The 22,857-nt window shown below is 34.3% G+C and overlaps 2 protein-coding genes across 4 annotated transcripts; both read left to right on the top strand.

The window, feature by feature from the left end:
- Positions 1 to 2,777: 2,777 nt before the first annotated feature.
- On the top strand, positions 2,778 to 5,969 carry OVA6 (Class II aaRS and biotin synthetases superfamily protein). The gene is made up of 11 exons (XM_079081192.1): positions 2,778 to 3,179; positions 3,601 to 3,657; positions 3,729 to 3,839; positions 3,972 to 4,058; positions 4,135 to 4,248; positions 4,328 to 4,672; positions 4,752 to 4,913; positions 5,000 to 5,199; positions 5,279 to 5,362; positions 5,441 to 5,607; positions 5,692 to 5,969. The coding sequence occupies exons 1-10, from the start codon at positions 2,847 to 2,849 to the stop codon at positions 5,580 to 5,582; spliced, it is 1,635 nt and encodes a 544-aa protein (XP_078937318.1). The 5' UTR covers positions 2,778 to 2,846; the 3' UTR covers positions 5,583 to 5,607; positions 5,692 to 5,969.
- Positions 5,970 to 19,309: 13,340 nt separating this feature from the next.
- LOC145161629 (uncharacterized) lies at positions 19,310 to 22,857 on the top strand. Of its 3 annotated transcripts, none has more exons than XM_079081190.1 (3): positions 19,310 to 19,664; positions 20,743 to 20,976; positions 21,067 to 22,857. In XM_079081190.1, the coding sequence occupies exons 2-3, from the start codon at positions 20,818 to 20,820 to the stop codon at positions 22,738 to 22,740; spliced, it is 1,833 nt and encodes a 610-aa protein (XP_078937316.1). In that variant the 5' UTR covers positions 19,310 to 19,664; positions 20,743 to 20,817; the 3' UTR covers positions 22,741 to 22,857. The 3 variants fall into 3 exon arrangements, with proteins under 3 accessions (XP_078937316.1, XP_078937314.1, XP_078937317.1); XM_079081188.1 differs by having other exon boundaries at positions 19,311 to 19,664; positions 20,734 to 20,976; XM_079081191.1 differs by lacking the exons at positions 19,310 to 19,664; positions 20,743 to 20,976 and having other exon boundaries at positions 21,093 to 21,209; positions 21,308 to 22,857.

Here is a 22,857-nt window from a genome sequence, read left to right as displayed (position 1 = left end):
AAGACGCTAAAATAAACAAATAAAAAACCCCACTATCTTTCATAAAACCATAAGTGGGATTTTGAAATTAACATTTATATATCTCTCAAAATACATGGCCTTTTGAAATTTTTATACATTATAGCATTACGTTCTGGTGTTGTACATACAATTAGTATTGCATTTGAATGAGGAGAACTGTATTATTGTTAATAAAGTTCACTTTTATATCACAGTTTTAAACAAAATACTTCAAGAATCAAATTTGACATGTATGCTTTTAGTTCTGTAGACTCTTCAAATGGTTATAATTTATTACATCTATGCTTATACGTATTATATAAACATATACAGTGCTTTTTCGAGAAACATAAAGCTACACCGAACACCATTACCTCTTTGTAAAATTACCACCTTAACTAATCACCAAACTACTTCGTTCGGTCAATTGCTCACATCAACTGCACAGTGTTTAGTTTTGAATGTTATTTATGTTGGGTTGGACAACTGGATTTATCTAATATATATAAGTAATACAACTATAAGTGGTAAAAATGGGTCGACCCATATTTTAGGCCTATTGGGCTTTAGGATTTAGTTTAAGAGTACACATTTTGACATTAGGAATTTGGCATGGGAGCAAAAGTTTAGTTGTGCAACAATGAATTAAGATGCTAAGGTTCACAACCACAACTTTTCTCCCTTAATCTACAAAATAATGAAATGTTCCAAATGAGTCGTCTCAACTGTGGATTTGTTTGGGGTTTAGTGACATTGTCCTGATCTTATAATCCATGCTATTTTAAATAACAAATTTAGTCATTTTTTCTAATCATTTTACGGTGCCACATTGCAATGAACAATGTCATTTTACAGTGAGCAATAAAATATTTGTTATTAGCGGCGGAAACCATGCAAATAATGCATTTCACAACAAAACCATTGCGAAATTGATGATTACTTTGAAAATATTGTGAAATTTTTATTAAATCATTAAAATTTGGCTATATTGTTATATTCGCTAACAATATTTTAACAAAATGCAACAAACTTCATCTTGAGTGCTTAAACAATTCAAAATTTTGTTTGTTAGGATTCCTTCAATTTCTATTATATTAAAATTACGTTGTGTACAACTTTTATAAATTTGGTTCTAGTTTTAGAAATTTGAAAAAGTTGATTCTCTTTCACCTATACAATCCAACCCATTTCAATTATTCACACTCATTATCAATCCAACTCAACCTCATTTTATATTAAAAAAATTAAATCAATATTGATTTTATTTTGTATATATTTTAAGATATTTTGTTTGATTTTTTACTAAAGTAAAATATAGTTATTAACTAAAATGGTTTTAAATATCAAAATTAATTCAAATGCACTTGTCTAAAGAGGACACATGTCAATATGAACAAATAAAAAGGCTTGGCTCTTTGGTGAATCTGCTCGTTGTAGCAACCTAGGCCATGGAGTTTATTTCGTTTATTATTTAATGATAATAGTAATTTTAAAATGAGAAATTTACTAATTTAGCTAAAAACTCTAATTACTTTGTAGAAAATAACCAAAAATCAGCGAATTACACAAACTAGCTACTGCAATGGCAGGTGCTTAAGGACCATCTCTGATTTCTTTAGTTCATTTGCGAATGTACAACTCTTCAATGCACGGATATGCATCAACAACTTATACGTTCGCAGATAAAAGATCAACTGTGTTTTTGTCCTCTCCCATTTGTGACTGTGATTTGAACCGTTGAAGTATAAATACATTTTTTTTGAAAACCTTTATTTTTCTAGTTACACAGTTGGGAAAACTTGCGATATATTTTTATACCGTTGCGGACTTAATATGACTAACTTTTCAAAAATGTTAAATTTAATTAATATAGCATATACGATTTCAATAGACAATTTTAAACTACTACAATAACTTATTTAAATTTGTTTTATAAAATACAGATCTTTAAGATCAAGTTTGAATCTTTGTACCGAGTAGAATTAAAACTTACATAAAAAAGTTATTCATTAAAATAATCATATTTTGATTTAATATGTACTTAGTTCACCAAAATTATATATTTTATCATAAAATGACCATCTGTCTCGCTAAAAATGTTTAATGTTTTGTAATATTATTTTCTTGACACAAAAGATTGATTTTTATGAAAAAAAAACATAGTAATATAATATATTTCATGAATATATTGCTTCCACTCACGAGTATTTGTATATTTTCGCTAATCGTTCTAAAGAATTTTTCCAACTTTGTAACTAGAAAAACGAGGGTTAAAAAAAAGGTATTTATACTTCAACAGAGCAAATCAGATGATCTAGGACAAAATCACAGATGAATCATGAAAGAGGGTTAAAAAAAATGTATTTATACTTCAACAGAGCAAATCCCAGATGGACTAGGACAAAATACCAGGTGAACTTTCATATGCAAACATACAAGTCGGTAATGCAAATCCATGCATTGAAGGGTTGTACATTCACATATGATGGTCCTTAAGCACCTGCAATTTCAATGACTAGTTTGTATAATTTGCTAATTTTTGACTATTTTCTGCAAAGAAATTAGCGTTTTTGGCTAAGTTAACAAACTTCTCAAAATAAAACCAAGAAAGTTGAAAATGATAGATTTGCTAATTATAAAAATCAATGGTGTCAAATTTCCAAAACTTGAACATGTAAAAAGGTGTAACCATAGCGACGGAAAGTCGGAAACTGTAATTATGAGATGTAAATGGACATGTTCTATTATTTTAGGGTGTATAATGAAAAAATATTACAGAGGCAAAAATGTGCTCAGAGTCAAACCCTCATCCTTTCTGGTTTCTCTGAAGTCTCATTCGCACACAGATGGGGGCTCTGCGGCTTCCCTCTCTCACTTCCATTTTCGCCGTCTCCTCTGGCCGCTCTTCGTTGTTTCTCCGCCGCAGCAACCAGCTCCATGTGCGGAAACTCACTACTACAACCAAACTTTTCGCCCAGACTACGCCTGCCACGGAGGTCGCTCCCCCTGAATCGAACCAGAAGCCCCTTGCTCAGGAACAAGGCATAACGCCGCGTTCCCAGGATTTCAATGCTTGGTACCTCGATGTCATTTCCCAGGCTGAGCTCGCTGATTACGGCCCTGTTCGTGGTACCATGGTTATTCGACCATACGGTTATGCTATTTGGGAAGCTATTCAGGTAGGTCTTTTGTTTGTTTTGAGACAAGTTTGTTAAGCTCTAGCTGTTCGATTTTGATTTTTTACCTTCTTTCAAATTTAACCTAGATTTTCTCAATCTTTTAATATCTGTAACGTTTCCTGTAGTACTTCTTTGTACTTAAATGCAGTCAATTCTGATTTGTTTGAAGCTAAAACCAACAACTTTTTCTACATTCCGACTCCTTTGTGACCAAAAGCAGTATGGAAGAATTATACTATACATATTCACAGATTAGATCACTCTGTATAACGTAGCCAAATATGTGATAATATTTCAGTTTCTATTTACCATTGGAAAAATAAACATACACTTGAAAGCAAATTTGTAGCTCTTGTTTATCATCTGGATTCGACTGAGTAATCTTGTAGGGAGTTCTTGACTTTTGGTTTTCCTTTTACAGGATTATTTAAATATTAAATTCAAGGAAACAGGACATAGCAACATGTATTTTCCACAGGTAGCTATTAAGTTATTGTCTTTTTGTTGATCATTGAATGCACTGAACTAAATAATGGATGTTACTTGCAGTTTATACCATATTCCTTCATAGAGAAAGAAGCCAGCCATGTTGAGGGTTTCAGCCCAGAATTGGCTCTTGTAACTGTTGGAGGAGGGAAAGAACTTGAAGAAAAACTTGTGGTACTGATTATAGTTACTCTCCACCTCTAATTTGATATTGTTTTGTTTATTCACTCACAAATTACGTTTCTAATCATGAGAATTAGGACATGAGTATGACTTTGATTCTTGCAATTTCTGAGGCTCTTGCAGGTTCGACCCACTAGTGAAACAATAGTGAACCACATGTTTACCCAATGGATTCATAGTTATCGTGATCTTCCACTTATGATCAACCAGGTTTCCCTTGTATTGCTAATCTCTTTTAGGGATTATTCATTTCTCAATTCTCATGTTCATTCTTATCCTTTACTAGTGGGCAAATGTCACAAGATGGGAGATGCGCACCAAACCCTTTATCAGGACTCTTGAATTTCTCTGGCAGGAGGGGCATACTGCACATGCCACTCTAGAAGAAGCAGAGAAGGAGGTTTGTATCTCTTTTATATGTAAAAGACTAGTTTTTAAAAAGTCTATGTTGTGTCTAACAAACAGATTGTTAAATGCAGGCAATGCAGATGATTGATGTGTATACAAAATTTTCTTATGAAGAAGCTGCAATACCTGTGATTCCAGGTAGAAAATCAAGGGTGGAGACATTTGCAGGAGCAGATAGAACTTACACCATTGAAGCTATGATGGGTGATCGTAAGGCCTTACAGGCTGGAACCAGTCACAATCTTGGACAAAACTTTTCACGTGCTTTTGGAACACAGTTTGCTGATGAAAATGGACAAAGACAGCATGTATGGCAAACCTCTTGGGCTATAAGCACCAGATTTATTGGTGGTATCATCATGACACATGGAGATGATGCTGGATTAATGCTTCCCCCAAGGTTGGCTTCTGTACAGGTGGCGCTTCTTCAACCAAAATCTCCATTTTCGTTTTTTATTTTTTCCATCAACTGAAAGATTGTTTTGTGATTACAAGGTGGTGATTGTGCCAATTTGGAAGAAGTGTAATGAAAAGAAGGAAGTTCTTGATGCTGCAGTGTCTATTAAAGATGTTCTTCATACCGCTGGGATTAAAGTGAAGCTAGATGATTCTGATCAAAGAACACCAGGATGGAAATTTAATTTCTGGGAAATGAAGGTCAGATATTAATTTATATGGAGTTTTTGTTATCCCCTTTTTGTCATCTTTTAAGTTATATGAATTTTTTTTTTTTTTTTGTACAGGGTGTTCCTTTAAGAATTGAAATTGGTCCTCGTGATGTTTCAAGTGGGAGTGTTGTTGTATCTAGAAGAGATATTCCTGGAAAACCAGGGAAGGTTTTTGGAATATCTATGGAACCTTCCGTTCTCATACCTTATGTCAAACAAAAGCTGGAGGAGATCCAGTTATCCCTTTTGGATAAGGCCAAGTCATTTCGAGATAGGTAAATGTAAATCATGGGCAATATCGTAATTTTACTCATGTTTGGGTTTGGGGTATTTAAAGTATTCATTTATCTGCAGCAACATTGTGGATGTGAAGTCATATGATGAACTGAAAGAGGCAATATCACAGGGAAAGTGGGCAAGGGGTCCATGGGTAGGAAGGTATGTTGGATTTTCATTCTAAAAATCACATAATACAAATATTCTGATCTTCTTCTGGTGTTATGTTTACTATTATAGTGATGAAGATGAATTGAAGGTGAAAGAAGAAACAGGGGCAACGATTAGATGTTTTCCTTTTGAACAACCTCAAGGCCCAAACAAGTGCTTGATGACTGGCAATCCAGCTGATGAAGTTGCAATTTTTGCTAAATCTTACTGATCAATTACTTGTTATTCACAACAAGGTCTTCTTCATTTCTACCAATAAAAATCCAAATTGAATTCTTAACATGTATCATAATCTATCTATTGATTTTTTATGCATGTAGCCGAAACAATGGTGGACATGAAAAAAAGCATGATGGAGAAAGAAATCCAAACAGAAAGATGTAAAGAGACTTTAAAGGGAAAGGGAAAAGGAAAGAAAGAAGATATCTTTGAATTTTCTTTTTCAAAGTAATGATAATAGAATAATTTGCTAGCTAGCAAAGACCCGTTTCTTTTCTTCTTCCTTTTTAAGTGTAAGACAGCAATTAATTTATGGCACGAACAACAACCTATGTAGTGTTTTTTCTTTTCAGAATCTATACCTTCTTACTTTAGTCAATATGGAAGGGGGACTTGACAACAAACATGTGTGTGTGGATGGAGAATCGACACACCTTAGTTTAAACTAGATAGTATATGATAATTTTTTATAAACTCGCTTTTTTATGGGCTTTGACACATATAGGCAGAAATTTTAAGACAAAAATGATGGTATAAACAAACAAAAATACAATATATCCAAAGTTATATATATTTTACTGAAGTCGGCATTGATTTTGCTTATTGCAAATGTACGTTGTGGAGTATATTTTTTTCAGCAATGAAGTTGATAAATAATGATTTCTGCAATAAGATAGATTAATCAATTTATGAATGATTGTTTAGTTTTATACATAAGATAGATTGATCAATTTATGATATAATTATAAATAGTTTTAAAATTTTGAAATTTGTGAACAATTGTAAGACATTGACTAATATTTTCTTAATCACATTTGACACGTGGTATTAAAAATATGAAATTTGTGAACAATTGTAATATTTTCTTAATTACCTATTAACCCTCAACCCTAAATAATTCTTCTTTTTCCAACACTATATTATTCTCCTTTTTAGTCATTTTACAAAAATAAGCTAATCCAAACATTATTTTCTAAAATGCTTATTAGCTAATAAGTCATAAGCTAATTCAAACACTTTTTTATCTTATAAGCTCATAAGTTCTTAAGCTCATAAGCTTAAGCCCAAAAAAATAAGCTTACACAAACACCCCCTGATTTAGTTTGTTACTTTAATTGAATTGGACACACGTGAGGCTCTTGTGTTCGCTCGTTTTTTTGTATAAATAGATATGACTTTGTATAAACTATAAATAGATGAGACAACTTGTATTTTCTCGTATATATGGAGACTCTTGTGTTCACTCGTTTATTTGTTTACCTGCCTCCTCGTATATGTAGAAGCTCTAGTGTAAATACATAAGACAACTTGTGTTTCTGTTTTGTGAAGCATTATTTAGTGTTATTTTGTTTAAAGTGTTTATAAGGATTCAAGAAGATTTGAATGAAATTCCCATAAATTTCCGTTTGGTTTGAAAAATGGTAAATTTGGAAACATGAAGGATAATCCTAAGTTCATATTATTTAACGTTCTTATCTCAAGGTTTTAGAAATTCAAATCAACAAGGATGGTGATTAAATAATATTGATTTTACTGCCCTATATATCACATCTCTCTCTAACACACACATATACTAATAACCGAATGACAACTCCAATGGTGAGATGTCAAGTCCACCAAGCAAATTACACCCTTTGTTTGCAAATAAAACGTAATATAATGGTAAAAAGGGGTATCGATCCTCGGAGAAATGGTTGTATTCAATCACCAATGCAATCCAATAGAACTAGTGAAAATAAACTAATTAACTACAATTAAACTAAAAAGAGGGGTGTTATGATTGCTTGAAAACTAAAAAGACTGCAATTAAGCAAGAAAGTGAGATGCTCAAATATTGGAGAGAATTGGTAAACCAAGGCAATTCAACACAATGAACATTTGTGTGTTTATCATTAGGATTTAACATGAAGCTTATCATTCACCCCAAATTGGTTATAACAATCATGAAGCATGATATGCCAAGATTTCTCATAGGTAGTATGGAGGTTGGGGAAGCCCACAACTCACCTTCTTAATCAAAATCAATGATCCAATTGAAGCAATTGAATCCAAGAAGTTGATTAGCCTTAAGAATGAAGAAATCCTCAATTCCTAGAGGATGTCAATGCTTACACATCCATAAAGGAGTTATGATTCATAAGCTAGAGATGATTTCTACCATCATAAAGCCTTTGTTCTAAGTAAATTCAATGATTCAATGCTAAACCAAAGAAATAAACCAACAATTGCTTATTAAAGTACTAAGCTCATGATCAAAGCACTAAACAAGCACAGGAAATATGAACTAGAATCATAGACATAAGATAAATGATAAATAAGCATAAATCCTTCAAAAACCCACAAACATTCAGAGGTTTTAGCCAAGGTCTACCAAAATAGAGAGTTTAGCCACTCATGACACTAGAATAACAATCACAAAAGTCTAATTGCATAAAGAAACTACCAATAACTTGGAAAGATGAAAAGAAATGAGTCTTGAGCTTCAAAATCGCCTTCTTCAGCTCTCCAATGGTGTAAAATCGAGAGTATGGCTATTAGATCTGATCCCCCAAGGTTATGGTGTGCCAAATGACCAAAATGCCCAAACTGGGCAGTTGTGCGGGTACCCGCGCGACGAAAATTCCACCCGCACAAATGTTGTTGTAATGCTATTGGTCATTCATTCCTCCACTCCACCCTTCCACTACTAAAGATTCCTTTGGTCCCCTCCATATCCATGTGATTTAAACCAACCAATCATCATTTAGCTACAAAAATGGATGCTCCAAGCCCAAAAATAGAAGTTTATGACCCATCTTCACAAGTCCAAAATATCCAAGTCTTTAACTCTTAAGGCCCAAATCTCCTTTTATGGATCCGCCAAGCCCAACGATGCATCGGAAAGCCCACTAAGCCCAACTCCAGTCAAACCACAACCGCAATGAGCTCCAAAACCCTGCAAAATTCCTCATGCAAAATAAAAAGTCTCCGATATGATCCATGATAAAGAAAATAAAGAATATACAATGCAATACTAATAAAAAGAGCTAAAAATCTAAAATAAACTAATAAAAATAAGGAAATAAAATAAGCTATCATCCAACCATACTTTTTTTTTTACTTTCATTATTTGGTAAAACAATAATAATCATCTAAAAATACTAATAACCGAATGACAGCTCTAACCAATACTTCTTTTTTTATGAAATTTAGATATATCACTAAATACCACTTTTCATTAATAATTCTAAAAAAGGCCCTAACCATGATTGGAAAAAGGTCGACAAAGCCCTAATCGTGACCGAAAAAACCTTTATCAAATGAAGGGAAATGGTGACTACCACCGGTGGTGGCAAAAGAGGACGACAACAATGGTGGAGATCCGAAGGGATGAAGAACATGTTCGATGAAAGAGACCATATATTTATAGTGTCTGTATACCCTTATTTATTTTGTAAAAATTAATATAAATGAAAATAGTGTTGATGAAAATATAAAAATGGAGGGAAGAAAATCATTTAATCAAACATAAATGACCAAAACTAAGGGATGTTAGTTTTAAGAACCAAAACCAATAAAAACCGAGAAAATTACTAAACTAGCCAAAAACATTAATTATATATCTATTTTTAATCAGAAATTAGCAATTGTCACAAAATAGCCATTGAAATCGTAGACTTTTAGGTTTGTCTATTGTTTCGTCTTTTTGCCTATTGTTTTGGTTTTACTATAAAGAAAATCATTTTTGGACTAAACCGTAGATATTATTTTATTTACGGTATTCTCTCGGTTGGGCTACAGTTTCCTTTTTTTTGTTATTTTTTGGAAAAAAAAAAGCATTAAATGTGAACCATAATACATTTATATACAACTTACAAGCAAATTAAATCGAAAAATCGAAAAAAAAACTCTAAAACGTAGGCTTCATACGAAACATACGGTGTACAAGTACACAATGCACAATCTGTGCATTGTATACTTGTACACCGTAGGTTTCGTATGAAGCCTATGGTTTCATATTTTTTTTTCAATTTTTTTTAGAAAAAAAAAAAAACTATACGTATAAAAACTACTCCTAATCAATATCAATAATACGGCAAAATTTTGGCAAAAACGACACATACCTCTGTTTCTTTGAAAACTCCATTGAGAGAAAATAGTAAGGAAAACCAAGAAAAAGGTAGGTAAATGACCTAATCTGAAAAATAAACCATTATATATTATGGGCTGATGAGCCCTGAAAGAGTAGACGATAGGGGTGAGCATGGTGCAGTTTTAGCCTAAAACCGCAACTCATACTGCTAGGTGCGGTTTTTCTTTATGTAAAACTGCTAGGTGCGGTTTTATTGCGGTACGGTTATTGCGGTTTTATTTGCGGTTGCGGTTTGTAATGGTGCGATTTCGGTTTTAAACCGCAAATTACTATAATGGCCCAAAACTAGGAAAATTCAAATGTCTAAAATAAATAAATAACCATATTTATTTAGCATCTTATAAACCAATAATCTCATTTACTAATAAACCATGACAGTAGGCCAATAACCATTTAAATGACACAAATTGCAACAAGTCAAAGTAGAAAATTACAAGTTTAAACAAGTCAACAACATTAGCCACTAGATTGATCCAAAATCGATAAACTTGCAACAGATTAAAGAACAAATATAAAGTTTTTCCAGTTTTTCACTTTCCAACTATCGATCAGACAATAGACATCTGTAGCCAAATTCCACCCACAACTTCCACAACTTTGCCAAAATCCATCATTTTCCACTAGTGCTTCCTAGAAGAAAAAAAAAGCAAAAAAAAATATATTAGTATATTTGAAATATGAACAAACATATAAAGAAATCTTTACCAATTTTTAAACTCGCCATCTTCTCATTAAACTCATATATGTCTTTATTCTTCATAGAACAACCGAGTTCAAGATCAACCCTTGTATGTCTTATCCAATCTTGTGTACAAATCAAAGCTTTCACGGTTTCGGTATTAAGTGAACTTCTATACTTGTCGATAACTCTACCACCCGTACTAAACACTGATTCCGATACAAGTGTTGATATCGGCATTGCTAAAACATGTCTAGCTAGTTTGGATAGTATAGGAAATTTCATTGATTTTAGGGTTAGATTTTGAGGGCCGAAAAGGATAGATACTTTTTCTTTTAGATTTCTTTTGAAGTGGTAATTTTGTTCTCTCCAATGTCCCAATTTCTTTTCAGATTTCCCTCTATTTTCTTTTCTCCAATTGTAAATAAATAAACATATATATATATATATATATATATATATATATATATATATATATATACTTTAATTTTATTAAATTATCAAATATATAATTATATATATAATTTAATTATATAATAAATTTTGCGGTGCGGTTTCGGTAAATTTGCACGGTTTTTCAAGCTAAAACCGTACCGCACCATGCTTTGCGGTTGCGGTTTTTGCGGTAGCGGTAAATGCGGTTTTTGGCGCGGTTTCGGTTTTCGGTTCGATTTTTGCTCACCCCTAGTAGACGAGCAACGAAAGAGTAGCTCATTGCCCGAAACAGTAGTCAAACTTCAAAATTTTCCGTTGACCGTAGTCAACCTGTGTTTGATCGTAGACGATCCTAATCGTCTACGGTTTCGTGGGCTATTTTAGGATAAATGGGTATTTTTTGGCTAAAATGGATAAGTCATTAAACATTTAGGCTAGTTTAGTAATTTTCTCATAAAAACTATTTTATTTTTGTAAGTTAATTATTTTAACATTAATAATAAAAAGTGCAAACCATGATACCATATGGACCCTTATACGGTTTTATCAGTAGAGTTCCCTGTTATTACATACTTTTTCGTACTACGTGTTACTGTTCATTTAGAATCTATGAACATATAATTTACATGTAGTTTGTTCATCTAGAATTTATCAACACATAATTATCGAATAATGTGTATGTTTAGGAAAAGATAGGGTACATGTGGACTTGATCAAGAGTTATATGATCCCCTCGAAGCTGTTATATCCCACACATCCCTTATCTCATCAAGCACAACTCTGCATTCTCCCCATTCTTTTTTGTTTTTCTTATTTCTTATCCATATCAAAAGTTTATTAGAAATAAATATCTATCAAATTTATGTAAACGCTATTAGAAATATATAATATTTTTTGTTTGTTTGTTTAGTTGTTTAAGTTTTTTTTTTTTTTTGTCAACCATTTAATTTGTTTTTTTATACATGCAGTCTTTATAACGGGCTACTCTAGATTAGACCGGAAAAATAACTTAATAAGGTAAAATAATTTCTAGTTTATACACATTTAGTTCATAATGGTTTTGTACACATTCAGTCGTTATGACCGATTTTATTCAAGTGTTGCTCACAACATCCTACGTGTGACAATCATTAATAATATGTTCCCATACGTAGCTCGTCTCCCATTTATATCAGTAACATAATTCACGAATCAATCAATATAATGTTGACGCCTTAGTTTTCTCCAATGAGAAGATGTCTTGGGCTTCAGTTTCATCTATCTTCGTAACAGACAGTGAGATTCTTTGTGATTACTTCCTCCCAACTCGAATCTGCACTTCCAACCTGACAAAAAGTTTAGAGACTTTCTACTCCATACGTTTGTAGAATTCATTTTCCCTAGTTGATTTGCATATCACTTTCTTAGTTATGCAATAAACCAATAAGCTGAAATAAAATCTGAAATAACTAACTAAAACAAAATCTGAAAATCTAAAAAACTAAAATCGTAAAGCAAAATCAGAAAATCTGAAACTGTAAAAGCAAAACAAAACTAGAGAAACAAAACATATGAAAGACTAAAACTAAAGCATTACTCGATTTAATAATAAAACTTAGTTATTATCGTACAACGAGTGAGATGACAAATGGGTTCCAAGCTGCGCCGCTAAGCCTTTTTGTATGGTAAAGTCATTTCTTTTGAAGACTACATTTATAGATCTAGGGATATATCATTGTTATGCATGATCCGTTGCACTCTCTTAAGAAGCTCCACCGCATCCGGCGCAAGGAAACCAAACGTATCAAATGCAAATTGTATGAACACGTGTTGATTTTCCATGCATAATTTCTCATATTTGGTGACCTTGCCTGTAGCAGCTTTTAAAGCAGTTTGTCCCGCTGTGAAACCCCCATCCCTCAAGCCCACGAGAGGGGATACTCCTGTAAGGTCCACACATGTTTGTTTCCTTCCAACCCATCCAAAAATAAGAACGTCGACCAGTCTAATGGTTGACTTTCCTTCTGTCGGGTAAGTCAAAAAATTCACAAGAACCTCTTTCTTGGCGGAAATCCTGATAGACTTAAATATGTCAAACAAAACTAAAATTGATTTAAAAGACTAAAAACTGGAGCAATGTTGGTTGCAACAAGACTAAAATTGATTTTTGGAATTCGAAGGTATGTTTAACTATTAAAGCAATTTTAACTTTTGAAAGATTAATACTAATGCAATTTTGAGTTTTGAAGGTAAGTCATGATAGTGTTATATGTATTTGAATCGAGTAAGTTTCCATCATTAATTTGTATGGTTGCATATCATCATGAGCAAAGAGGAGGGGCAACTTGATTGAATGATTGATTTTAATTTGTACAACACACTTCGTGCTTGTCTCTACTGTATGCATCTTGAATTTTATTTTTAATTGACCTAATTATTTTGGGTCTTCTACATAATACTATGTTCAACTGCACCACTTAAACTCTTTAGGCTAGTCGGTGTGGCTTCGGGAAGGGATTCAACATGCTCGACGAACACCGGGCCGAGGCCTTGACAATCATTAATAATGTGTTCCCATACGTAGCTCGTCTCCCATTTATATCAGTAACATAATTCACGAATCAGTCAATATAATGTTGACGCCTTAGTTTTCTCCAATGAGAAGATGTCTTGGGCTTCAGTTTCATTGTAACATCCCAACCGCCAGGTATTATTAATTTTTCCTTTTAGACTTCATGTTTAAGGTCTACTCGACGAGTTGGCGCTATGACTCGTCGAGTAGCAGCGGGCCAGGACACGTCAATTAATGAGTGACTCGTCGAGTCGGCATGGGGGACTTGACGAGTAGGAGTTGGCAGTGGAAACCCTAATTTTCAGGGTTTTGCACCCTATATATTGGACCATTAGCGCCTCCCACTGTCCTTTATCACCCTCTTGAGACCCAAAAACCCTAATTGCCGTGAGTGAAAGCTTGGAGAGTGTTTTGGAGCTTTGGGGAGTGACTTTTGTGAAGGAAATTTGTAGATCAAGAGGCTAGCATCAAGATTTCTGTGTGGATCCAGAGTCTACTTCAGTTTGGGCACGTTTTGGAGGTAACCAGCTGTTACCTTAACCTCTTTTTCTTCCAAGAATCATTCATATGTGAAAACTAGGGCTTTCTTTAGTTATTCATGAAGGGATTTTGGTATGGGAGCTAGATCTGAAGTTGAAACTTCAGATCTGAACCTCTTTTGAGTCCTAAGTCCATAAAGTTTCCAGCTCTTGCAAGGATGAGACTCTCCCAAGGTGTAAAGCTCCATTAGAAGCTTAGATTGGTCATTTAGAGCCTTTAGGGCCTTGCATATGTGTAAAGTTTGCAACTTTACGTGATAAACATGCCTTAGAAGCTTGGATCTGTAATCTGGAACCTTGGCATGGCTTAAAAAGTGTTTGCATGGATGAAGGTCTGCAAGGACTCGGCGAGTTGCATAGTCAACTCGGCGAGTCATATGAAGATGGTCGTGAACTCGTCGAGTTGATGAACAAACTCGGCGATTCCGTTGAAGATTGCCTTGAACTCGGCGAGTCGTTCGAAGACTCGGCGAGTCGGATAGGGTTTCTCCCAATTCTTGGACACGTATGAACTCGGCGAGCTAAAGGGGAACTCGACGAGCTAATCAAGGATTTCACGACTTCTCGAGGTCAGGAAGGACTCTACGAGTCGATGGTCTGCAGTCGACGAGTCGAGTCAACATGGACTGTTGGCTATGACTGGGGACTTTAACTTTGACCAAGAGTTGACCAGTTGACTTCTGAGAGTATTCTGGTAATTTGGAGATTTACGAAAAAGGGTTTTATGGTAACGATAGGTGGTGGAGTTCGTGTTGGTGATCCGGGAATTGAGCTTCTAGTTTCAGACGACAGTTGCGAGGTGAGTTTTCCTCACTATACTCAAGGGTCTAAGGCACCAAGGCCGGCCCTTTGGATTATTATATGGTTATGTTATGCTAGTATGATCTGTTAGATCGGTATCCTAGAGGGTAGGATAATATTATATGATATGTGGTATGATCTGTTAGATTGGCATCCTAGTAGATAGGATGGTGTTATGTGCTATGTGGTAAGATCCGTTAGATCAAGTATTGTCTATAGACTGTTATGTGATTATCTATTATATGTGCACATGTTTGTTTGGCGGTTGAGGCTTATCTGCTTGGTGCGAAGGCCAATAGACCTGGGCATTCCAACCTGTAGGTTGTGGGCCGTGAGTATTCCATCCCGAGGATGATTGGAATCAGAGTATGTGGGCATTCCAACCTGTTGGTTGTGGGCCTGGGGTATTCCAACATGATGGTTGATTGGACCATAGTGTGTTGGCAATCCAACCTGTTGGTTGTGGGCCTGGGGTATTCCAACCCGATGGTTGATTGGACCCATAGTATGCTGTTATGATTATATGTGATTATATGTGGGCCTGGTGTATTCCAACACGAGAGGGGATACTCCTGTAAGGTCCACACATGTGTGTTTCCTTCCAACCCATCCACAAATAAGAACTTCGACCGGTCTAATGGTTGACTTTCCTTCTGTCGGGTAAGTCAAAAAATTCACAAGAACCTCTTTCTTGGCGGAAATCCCGACAGGCTTAAATATGTCAAACAAAACTAAAATTGATTTAAAAGACTAAAAACTAGAGCAATGTTGGTTGCAACAAGACTAAAATTGATTTTAGGAATCCAAAGGTATGTTTAACTATTAAAGCAATTTTAACTTTTGAAAGATTAATACTAATGCAATTTTGAGTTTTGAAGGTAAGTCATGATAGTGTTATATGTATTTGAATCGATTAAGTTTCCATCATTAATTTGTATGGTTGCATATCATCATGAGCAAAGAGGAGGGGCAACTTGATTGAATGATTGATTTTAATTTCTACAATACACTTCGTGCTTGTCAGACTGTATGCATCTTGAATTTTATTTTTAATTAACCTAATTATTTTGGGTCTTCTACATAATATTATGTTCAACTGCACCACTTAAACTCTTTAGGCTAGTCGGTGTGGCTTCGGGAAGGGATTCAACATGCTCGACGAACACCGGGCCGAGGCCTTGACAATCATTAATAATGTGTTCCCATACGTAGCTCGTCTCCCATTTATATCAGTAACATAATTCACGAATCAGTCAATATAATGTTGACGCCTTAGTTTTCTCCAATGAGAAGATGTCTTGGGCTTCAGTTTCATCTATCTTCGTAACAGACAGTGAGATTCTTTGTGATTACTTCCTCCCAACTCGAATCTGCACTTCCAACCTAACAAAAAGTTTAGAGACTTTCTACTCCATACGTTTGTAGAATTCATTTTCCCTAGTTGATTTGCATATCACTTTCTTAGTTATGCAATAAACTAATAAGCTGAAATAAAATCTGAAATAACTAACTAAAACAAAATCTAAAAATCTAAAAAACTAAAATCGTAAAGCAAAATCAGAAAATCTGAAACTGTAAAAGCAAAACAAAACTAGAGAAACAAAACATATGAAAGACTAAAACTGAAGCATTACTCGATTTAATAATAAAACTTAGTTATTATCGTACAACGAGTGAGATGACAAATGGATTCGAAGCTGCGCCGCTAAGCCTTTTTGTATGGTAAAGTCATTTCTTTTGAAGACTACATCTATAGATCTAGGGGATATACCATTGTTATGCATGATCCGTTGCACTCTCTTAAGAAGCTCCACCACATCCGGCGCAAGGAAACCAAACGTATCAAATGCAAATTGTATGAACACGTGTTGATTTTCCATGCATAATTTCTCATATTTGGTGACCTTGCGTGTAGCAGCTTTTAAAGCAGTCTGTCCCGCTGTGAAACCCCCATCCCTCAAGCCCACGAGAGGGGATACTCCTGTAAGGTCCACACATGTGTGTTTCCTTCCAACCCATCCACAAATAAGAACGTCGACCGGTCTAATGGTTGACTTTCCTTCTGCCGGGTAAGTCAAAAAATTCACAAGAACCTCTTTCTTGGCGGAAATCCCGACAGGCTTAAATATGTCAAACAAAACTAAAATTGATTTAAAAGACTAAAAACTGGAGCAATGTTGGTTGCAACAAGACTAAAATTGATTTTAGGAATCCGAAGGTATGTTTAACTATTAAATCAATTTTAACTTTTGAAGGATTAATACTAATGCAATTTTGAGTTTTGAAGGTAAGACATGATAGTGTTATATGTATTTGAATCGATTAAGTTTCCATCATTAATTTGTATGGTTGCATATCATCATGAGCAAAGAGGAGGGGCAACTTGATTGAATGATTGATTTTAATTTCTACAGTACACTTCGTGCTTGTCTCTACTGTATGCATCTTGAATTTTATTTTTAATTAACCTAATTATTTTGGGTCTTCTACATAATATTATGTTCAACTACACCACTTAAACTCTTTAGGCTAGTCGGTGTGGCTTCAGGAAGGGATTCAACATGCTCGACGAACATCGGGCCGAGGCCTTAACATCGAAAGTTACCGATGAGAAAGAAAACCCAATTTCTAATTTTTTGTTTGTTTGTTTGTTTTTTATTCAAATTCCATTTTCAAAAAAGACCATCTTTCCCAAAAAAAATACCTAGTTTTTTTTTTTCAAAATTTTAAATTTTAAACCCTCAATCTTCAACTATAAATACCCCCGTCCTTATTCACTATTCACCTCATTCAAATCTCATTAATCCTATTCTCTTAACTTTGTTACTTTTCCATATTTTTCTACATCTAATCACTAAAAATGGCTATTGTTTGGTTTACCGAAGAAGAGATCTTACTCGCTCGTTCATGGATTGATGTAGCAGAAGATCCAACCCACAATGCCAGCCTCGCGACTACTTTTTGGAGGAGAGTCGTTGACATATACAAACCGCTAAACTCTTTAACCTCGAAGAAAATATGTACTCTACGCCAAATGGAGAAACTCACACACACTCGCAACTCGGTTTACCATTGTGTTTCGTAGGGTGATGCATGAAGCCGAAAAATGTGAAAACGATAATACTTTACTAGAGAATGCTCTTGAGGCTTACCGTGTTGAAACTGACAAAAGTTTCAGGCTTGTTGAATTTTGGGAAATTGCGAGGCAAAGCCGCAAATGACGTCAAAATTGAAGTCTTTGTCTTCTAAAGTGTAGTGAGTTGTGTGTTTGAATTTCTAGTGTGATGTGTCTGAATTCCAAGTGGTCTTGTGATGTTTTTAATTTCTATGTTTTTTTTTTTTTGAATTTCTATGTTTTATTTAATGGAATTTAAGTTTTTTAAAACTAATATGTTTGCAATATTTATTTTCTAAATTAATTAAATATATATATATATATATATATATATATATATATATATATTTAGCATGACAAGTATGACAATCCATGTCATGCAAATGACAAATTTTCGTTAAAGTGTAACAAAAATGATGTGATGTCTATGTAGACCTTGACAAGTGTGACATCACACCCACCAGCCTTAAGGGTCAACCATAATTTTCATTTAAAATGTTTTTTTTTCTTTTAATTCAAAAAAGGACAAATTTTAGACAATTTTTATAAGATTGTTTTAAAAGTTAAACGAAAAGATTAAATAAAAAAACCTAAATATCTACTACATTTTGAGACCCCATCGAATTATATTTATCAATCACATAATTTTTAATTTATATTTTATCAATGGGGAATTGAATACTCTAACTCATATAAACGAGTCTTTTGATAACCATTCTGCTCATTTTTTGAAAAAATGACCACAAACTCATAAATGTCTCGTTAGTTCAAATTCCAAACTACGTTTTTTTTTTTTCAAAGAATGCTCAATTTTGGGTTTGATCTTAAAGCTTTGAGATTATTTTTTAATATATTTTGAAAAGTATTTGTCTGAAATGTCAATTTCTAAATGTCTAATATCACTGTTTTCAATAAAATGTTCAATTTTATATACTAATATTGTATATAGTTCATATTTACTATATTTAAGTAAAAAACGATTTTTTTCTTGAAATTTCGGAACTGTTCCAGAGTTTTTTTATTTTTTATTTATTTATATATATATTTTTTGTAATCCGAAACATGTTTTTTCTTGGTCTGAATACCCATTCAGGACAAAACGGTTATTTTTCTAAAAAAATTTAGTTATTTTTTTCAAATAAACATGGTTAGATTATTTAATTTCCTTTTTATCTTTTTTTTTAAACGAAAAATATAACATCTAATATACTCCTAAACTACACCTATGTCTAGGCCCTCAAGAAGGGAGGGTAACACCGGATACCGCTGGACTAGAAGCCGTTGGTAAACATAAGCATAATACTTATTAAAGAAAAAATTAAATGCCGTGCGAAACAACATTAGATGTGGAAAGATTTGGCATAATGACCGTTGGATCTTTAGGGCAAAATCACAGCCACACGATTACATCCTCCATCATCGCCGCATCCTTCTCGTTTAAACTAGCTGCCAAATCTCCATCTTTGACCTAGGGCTTCTTATCGTTCGGGTCATCCAGACAATATCCAACTATAAATACATCCCTCCTCAACTCCTGCGAATCTGCGATCCGTTGCCTTATGATTTTTTAGGCTCTTTTGAAGGAAAAAACTGGATTATGAGGTGTTAAATCTTCAAGAGTATCGCATGTATCATCATTTAAAGCTATACGTTCGACGATTGGTTCATTCTGGCGTGTATGATTGATGTGAATCAAATAAAGAATACTTGATTTTTATGCATTCTACTCAAAGGAGGGAACGTGATTATTGTTTGGATCGCCAGAGAATCGGCGGCTTTTCGTTATTCGTATGATAGAGGTCCAATCAAATATGGAGCACAGGTACGAGAAACCATAAGTTTTTTTATTTTATCCTTTTTTTTCCAATCAAACGATAAAGAATTTTCGGCTATCGGACTATGCGAATCTCCAGAATTTCACCTGAGTCAGTCCCGAAACATACATAATGTGCGAACCGATGCCACAAACAGAAAATCTTCAATTATTCGTTCCACTGATGTATCTACATCTTTAGTTGAGCTTCCATCTTAAAATTGGTTTAGCCTTCTCTTCTGAGGTTTCACATCTAAATCGATGCAGACATTATTTATCTCTATCCTCTAAGGATTCCTTGAATGGAGACGTCATTCGCATCATTGGGGTCCGCGGATAATAAATCTTGTTACGTTGTTACTAATCTAAATCTCCTCTTATCACCACGATGTGGGGAAACAATCTTCCTTATAATCAAGGAACAAACACTCAAATTGAGTGCTTGTCGAAAAGCTTTTCTGTTGAAAAACTGGATTAGGGCAAATTGTAGGTCTTGATGACATCGACTACTTTTTTTCTTCTTCAAATGGATTTGAGTTCTCCATTGATTAATCTACAAACTAATCAATAAAAGGTTACAGTTATGCTATTTATATGAAAGTATTGTTTCTCTTAACAATTTATATGGCTTTCAATTCGTTACACCCAATCAGATCTCATCATACTGTGATACATTAAGATCTTTTCAAGATTTCTTCAAAGGAAATAGCCCTCATAAGTCCAGATTTATAAATTAATGTACGGAGGGTTTTATTAGATTTTGGCCAGAGCTTCGTTTGCATATAACTAATATATTTAATCACATGTCTTTTCCCAAACCTAATGTCCATTGTTGCAGTGCTACCTTCAAAATCAGCATGTGTTAAATATTGGGCATACTTGTAATATTTGTCTTGAAGATTTGAACCTTTATCTTATAATTTTCTTGTTTGTATAGAGACATAAAGTAGGTTAGATATGTGGTCAATGATGGGCTAAAAGATGAATTTTAATCTTATAAGTTTATATTAGTTGCATTTATTTTCCCAACTCATCTTTGGTTTCTCAATAATAACCTTCTTTGATGTTTTGCTACTAGAGTTTGCAGGTTACTCTGAACTACTTCTACCTTACAAGCTATAAGTTGATTGTTTAGAACCAGTCTAAACTAAAGCATACCAGAATGGATTTAGAACTTTTGAACCATATCAATGTGGACTTAAAATGGAACATGCTGAAAAAAGGTCGTAGGAGCATGGCTAGACGCCCCAGGAAGACAGGGGCAGACACTTTTGAATTGGGTAACAAAAAACAAGATCCAACTGCTTTCGAAACAAAGAAGGTATTTATTATTCTATATATAGTATATACATACGCGTTTTATCTTCTATGTGGCATGAAGTTTTACGTTTTACTCTTGCTTTCCTGACAGGTAGTTGACACCCCTTTGAAGAGAAGAAGACTTGTGCATGAATCCCCATCTACACCTCCTCAAATTTCATGTCTCCATGGCTATGGGGTTCTTCCACCTGGACCTCAGACTCCTTGTGTCCATTATGAAGATCCTAGTCAGCGGTATCATTCTTCACTATCTCAGAACCTGAAAACAAAGTCCAAGACTCGATTGAGAAACAGTAATAAATCAAAACCGACAAAAAAAGTTGACTTTTCAGGTATTGAACTTCTTGCTGCTGCTGCATGCAGTAGCTTCATTCATGATGATGCAGATTATGTTGATGATCAAAAAGTGTTTAAAGAAGACACAACACCAGGAGTTGATTCATGTGCTGTTGATATAAAAGAAACTTTGATATCAACCGCGTCAGATGGGGCAGAGAAAAAGGTTGCATTAAGGCTACATTGGGACTTAAATACTGTAATGGATGAGTGGGAGGAGCCTTGTGATGGTTTGATGGTTAAATCTCAGCCTCAGGATAATTGTTCAGAAGGTGTAAAGATGAAGTTAGAAGAAGGGTATGAAAGAAGATGCACCGAAGGTGTATCTGTGAATCAATTGCCTTTAGCTGAAAGCTGTAATGATGATTCTTTTGAGAAAACACATGAATCGATTGAAGATTTGGGCATAAAGACGATTACCAGCAAGACGTCAGATTGTGAGAGCTCTGTAAGTAAATCAGATATACAAGAAGAAATCAATGTGAAGGATTCAGATTCAGATCAGCAGGCTGTTTCTGAAGAAGTAATTGAAGGTGGTTGTGAATCCCCAAAAGTGTTGAAAAGTTATTGTAAGAAGAAAGGTGGTTCAGAAGATCCTTGTGGTTCAAATTCAAATGTCACTGAAGATGAACATGAGGGTGAGATGGAGAAAGTTGAAGAAGTTGGTTATGATTCTCCATTTGAAGATGGGGAGTTGAGAGAGCCGAAAAAAGAGAGGGTGTATTATGAGTCTGATAATACATACAAAGACAAAGACAAAGACAAAGACAAAGATGAGCTTGGGAGTATTGAAAACCCTTTGTCAGAAGAAGCTGACCACAATGGTGAAGGTCAAAGCTCATTATTGTTGGCTGACAGTGTCAGTGTGGAAGAAAGTAGGAAAAATGTTGGTAGAAATTCTCGATCTTGGTGGGATACAAGGAGCAGTAGTCATGAGCACAATAGACCGAGAAATATTACTAGAGATTACTATTCTTATAGTCCAAGGGATAGTGGTTATAGGGCCCACTACAAAAGAAGGCCATCATCATCATCATCTGAAAGAAACAATGAATATGATGATAGTTACAATCACAGGGCACCAAATAGATACAGATTTCATTCACGAGAAGACCATTATTATCATTATCATTATCATTATTTAGAAAGAGAAAGAGAAAGAGAAAGAGAAAGAGAAAAAGAAAGAAAAGTAGGTTGCTATTCAAGATCCCGATCAGGGTCTCCAATCGCATGGCATTTTCAGAAGCCAAAGAATATTGATGTAACACAGAAACAGATACAGAGACAGAGGAGCCTTGAGTTTGATCAACCTCATTCTTCTTCCAAATTTACAGACAAGAGACACTCATCGATTGGGTATCCGGATGATCATTTTCGCTCCACTCACAGTTACAAGGACGATAATGGTTATAATTGTAACCGAAAGTAATAACCAATCACTTATTTATTTATTTTTTGTTTTAAATCTTCATTTTCTCCTTTCATGAGAGGGGTATTTAGGACATTGTTTTTTTGTTGGGTCAAATACCATTCATTGGTTTGGTTC

Source organism: Lactuca virosa, chromosome 2 (genome assembly GCF_052849685.1).
Source record: "Lactuca virosa cultivar CGN04683 chromosome 2, Lactuca_virosa_CGN04683_v6, whole genome shotgun sequence".
Lineage (NCBI taxonomy): Eukaryota > Viridiplantae > Streptophyta > Magnoliopsida > Asterales > Asteraceae > Lactuca > Lactuca virosa.
Note: the sequence above shows the minus strand (reverse complement) of the source record. Positions and strands in the feature narration are given on the sequence as shown.

Bases quoted from the DNA above. Each gene is read 5' to 3' on its own strand.
- OVA6 (XM_079081192.1), top strand. From the start codon at position 2,847: ATGGGGGCTCTGCGGCTTCCCTCTCTCACTTCCATTTTCGCCGTCTCC. The intron at 4,673-4,751 runs GTGGCGCTTCTT...TGTGATTACAAG, and splicing joins CAAGGTTGGCTTCTGTACAG to GTGGTGATTGTGCCAATTTG. The intron at 5,200-5,278 runs GTAAATGTAAAT...ATTTATCTGCAG, and splicing joins GCCAAGTCATTTCGAGATAG to CAACATTGTGGATGTGAAGT.
- LOC145161629 (XM_079081190.1), top strand. From the start codon at position 20,818: ATGGATTTAGAACTTTTGAACCATATCAATGTGGACTTAAAATGGAAC. The intron at 20,977-21,066 runs GTATTTATTATT...CTTTCCTGACAG, and splicing joins CTGCTTTCGAAACAAAGAAG to GTAGTTGACACCCCTTTGAA.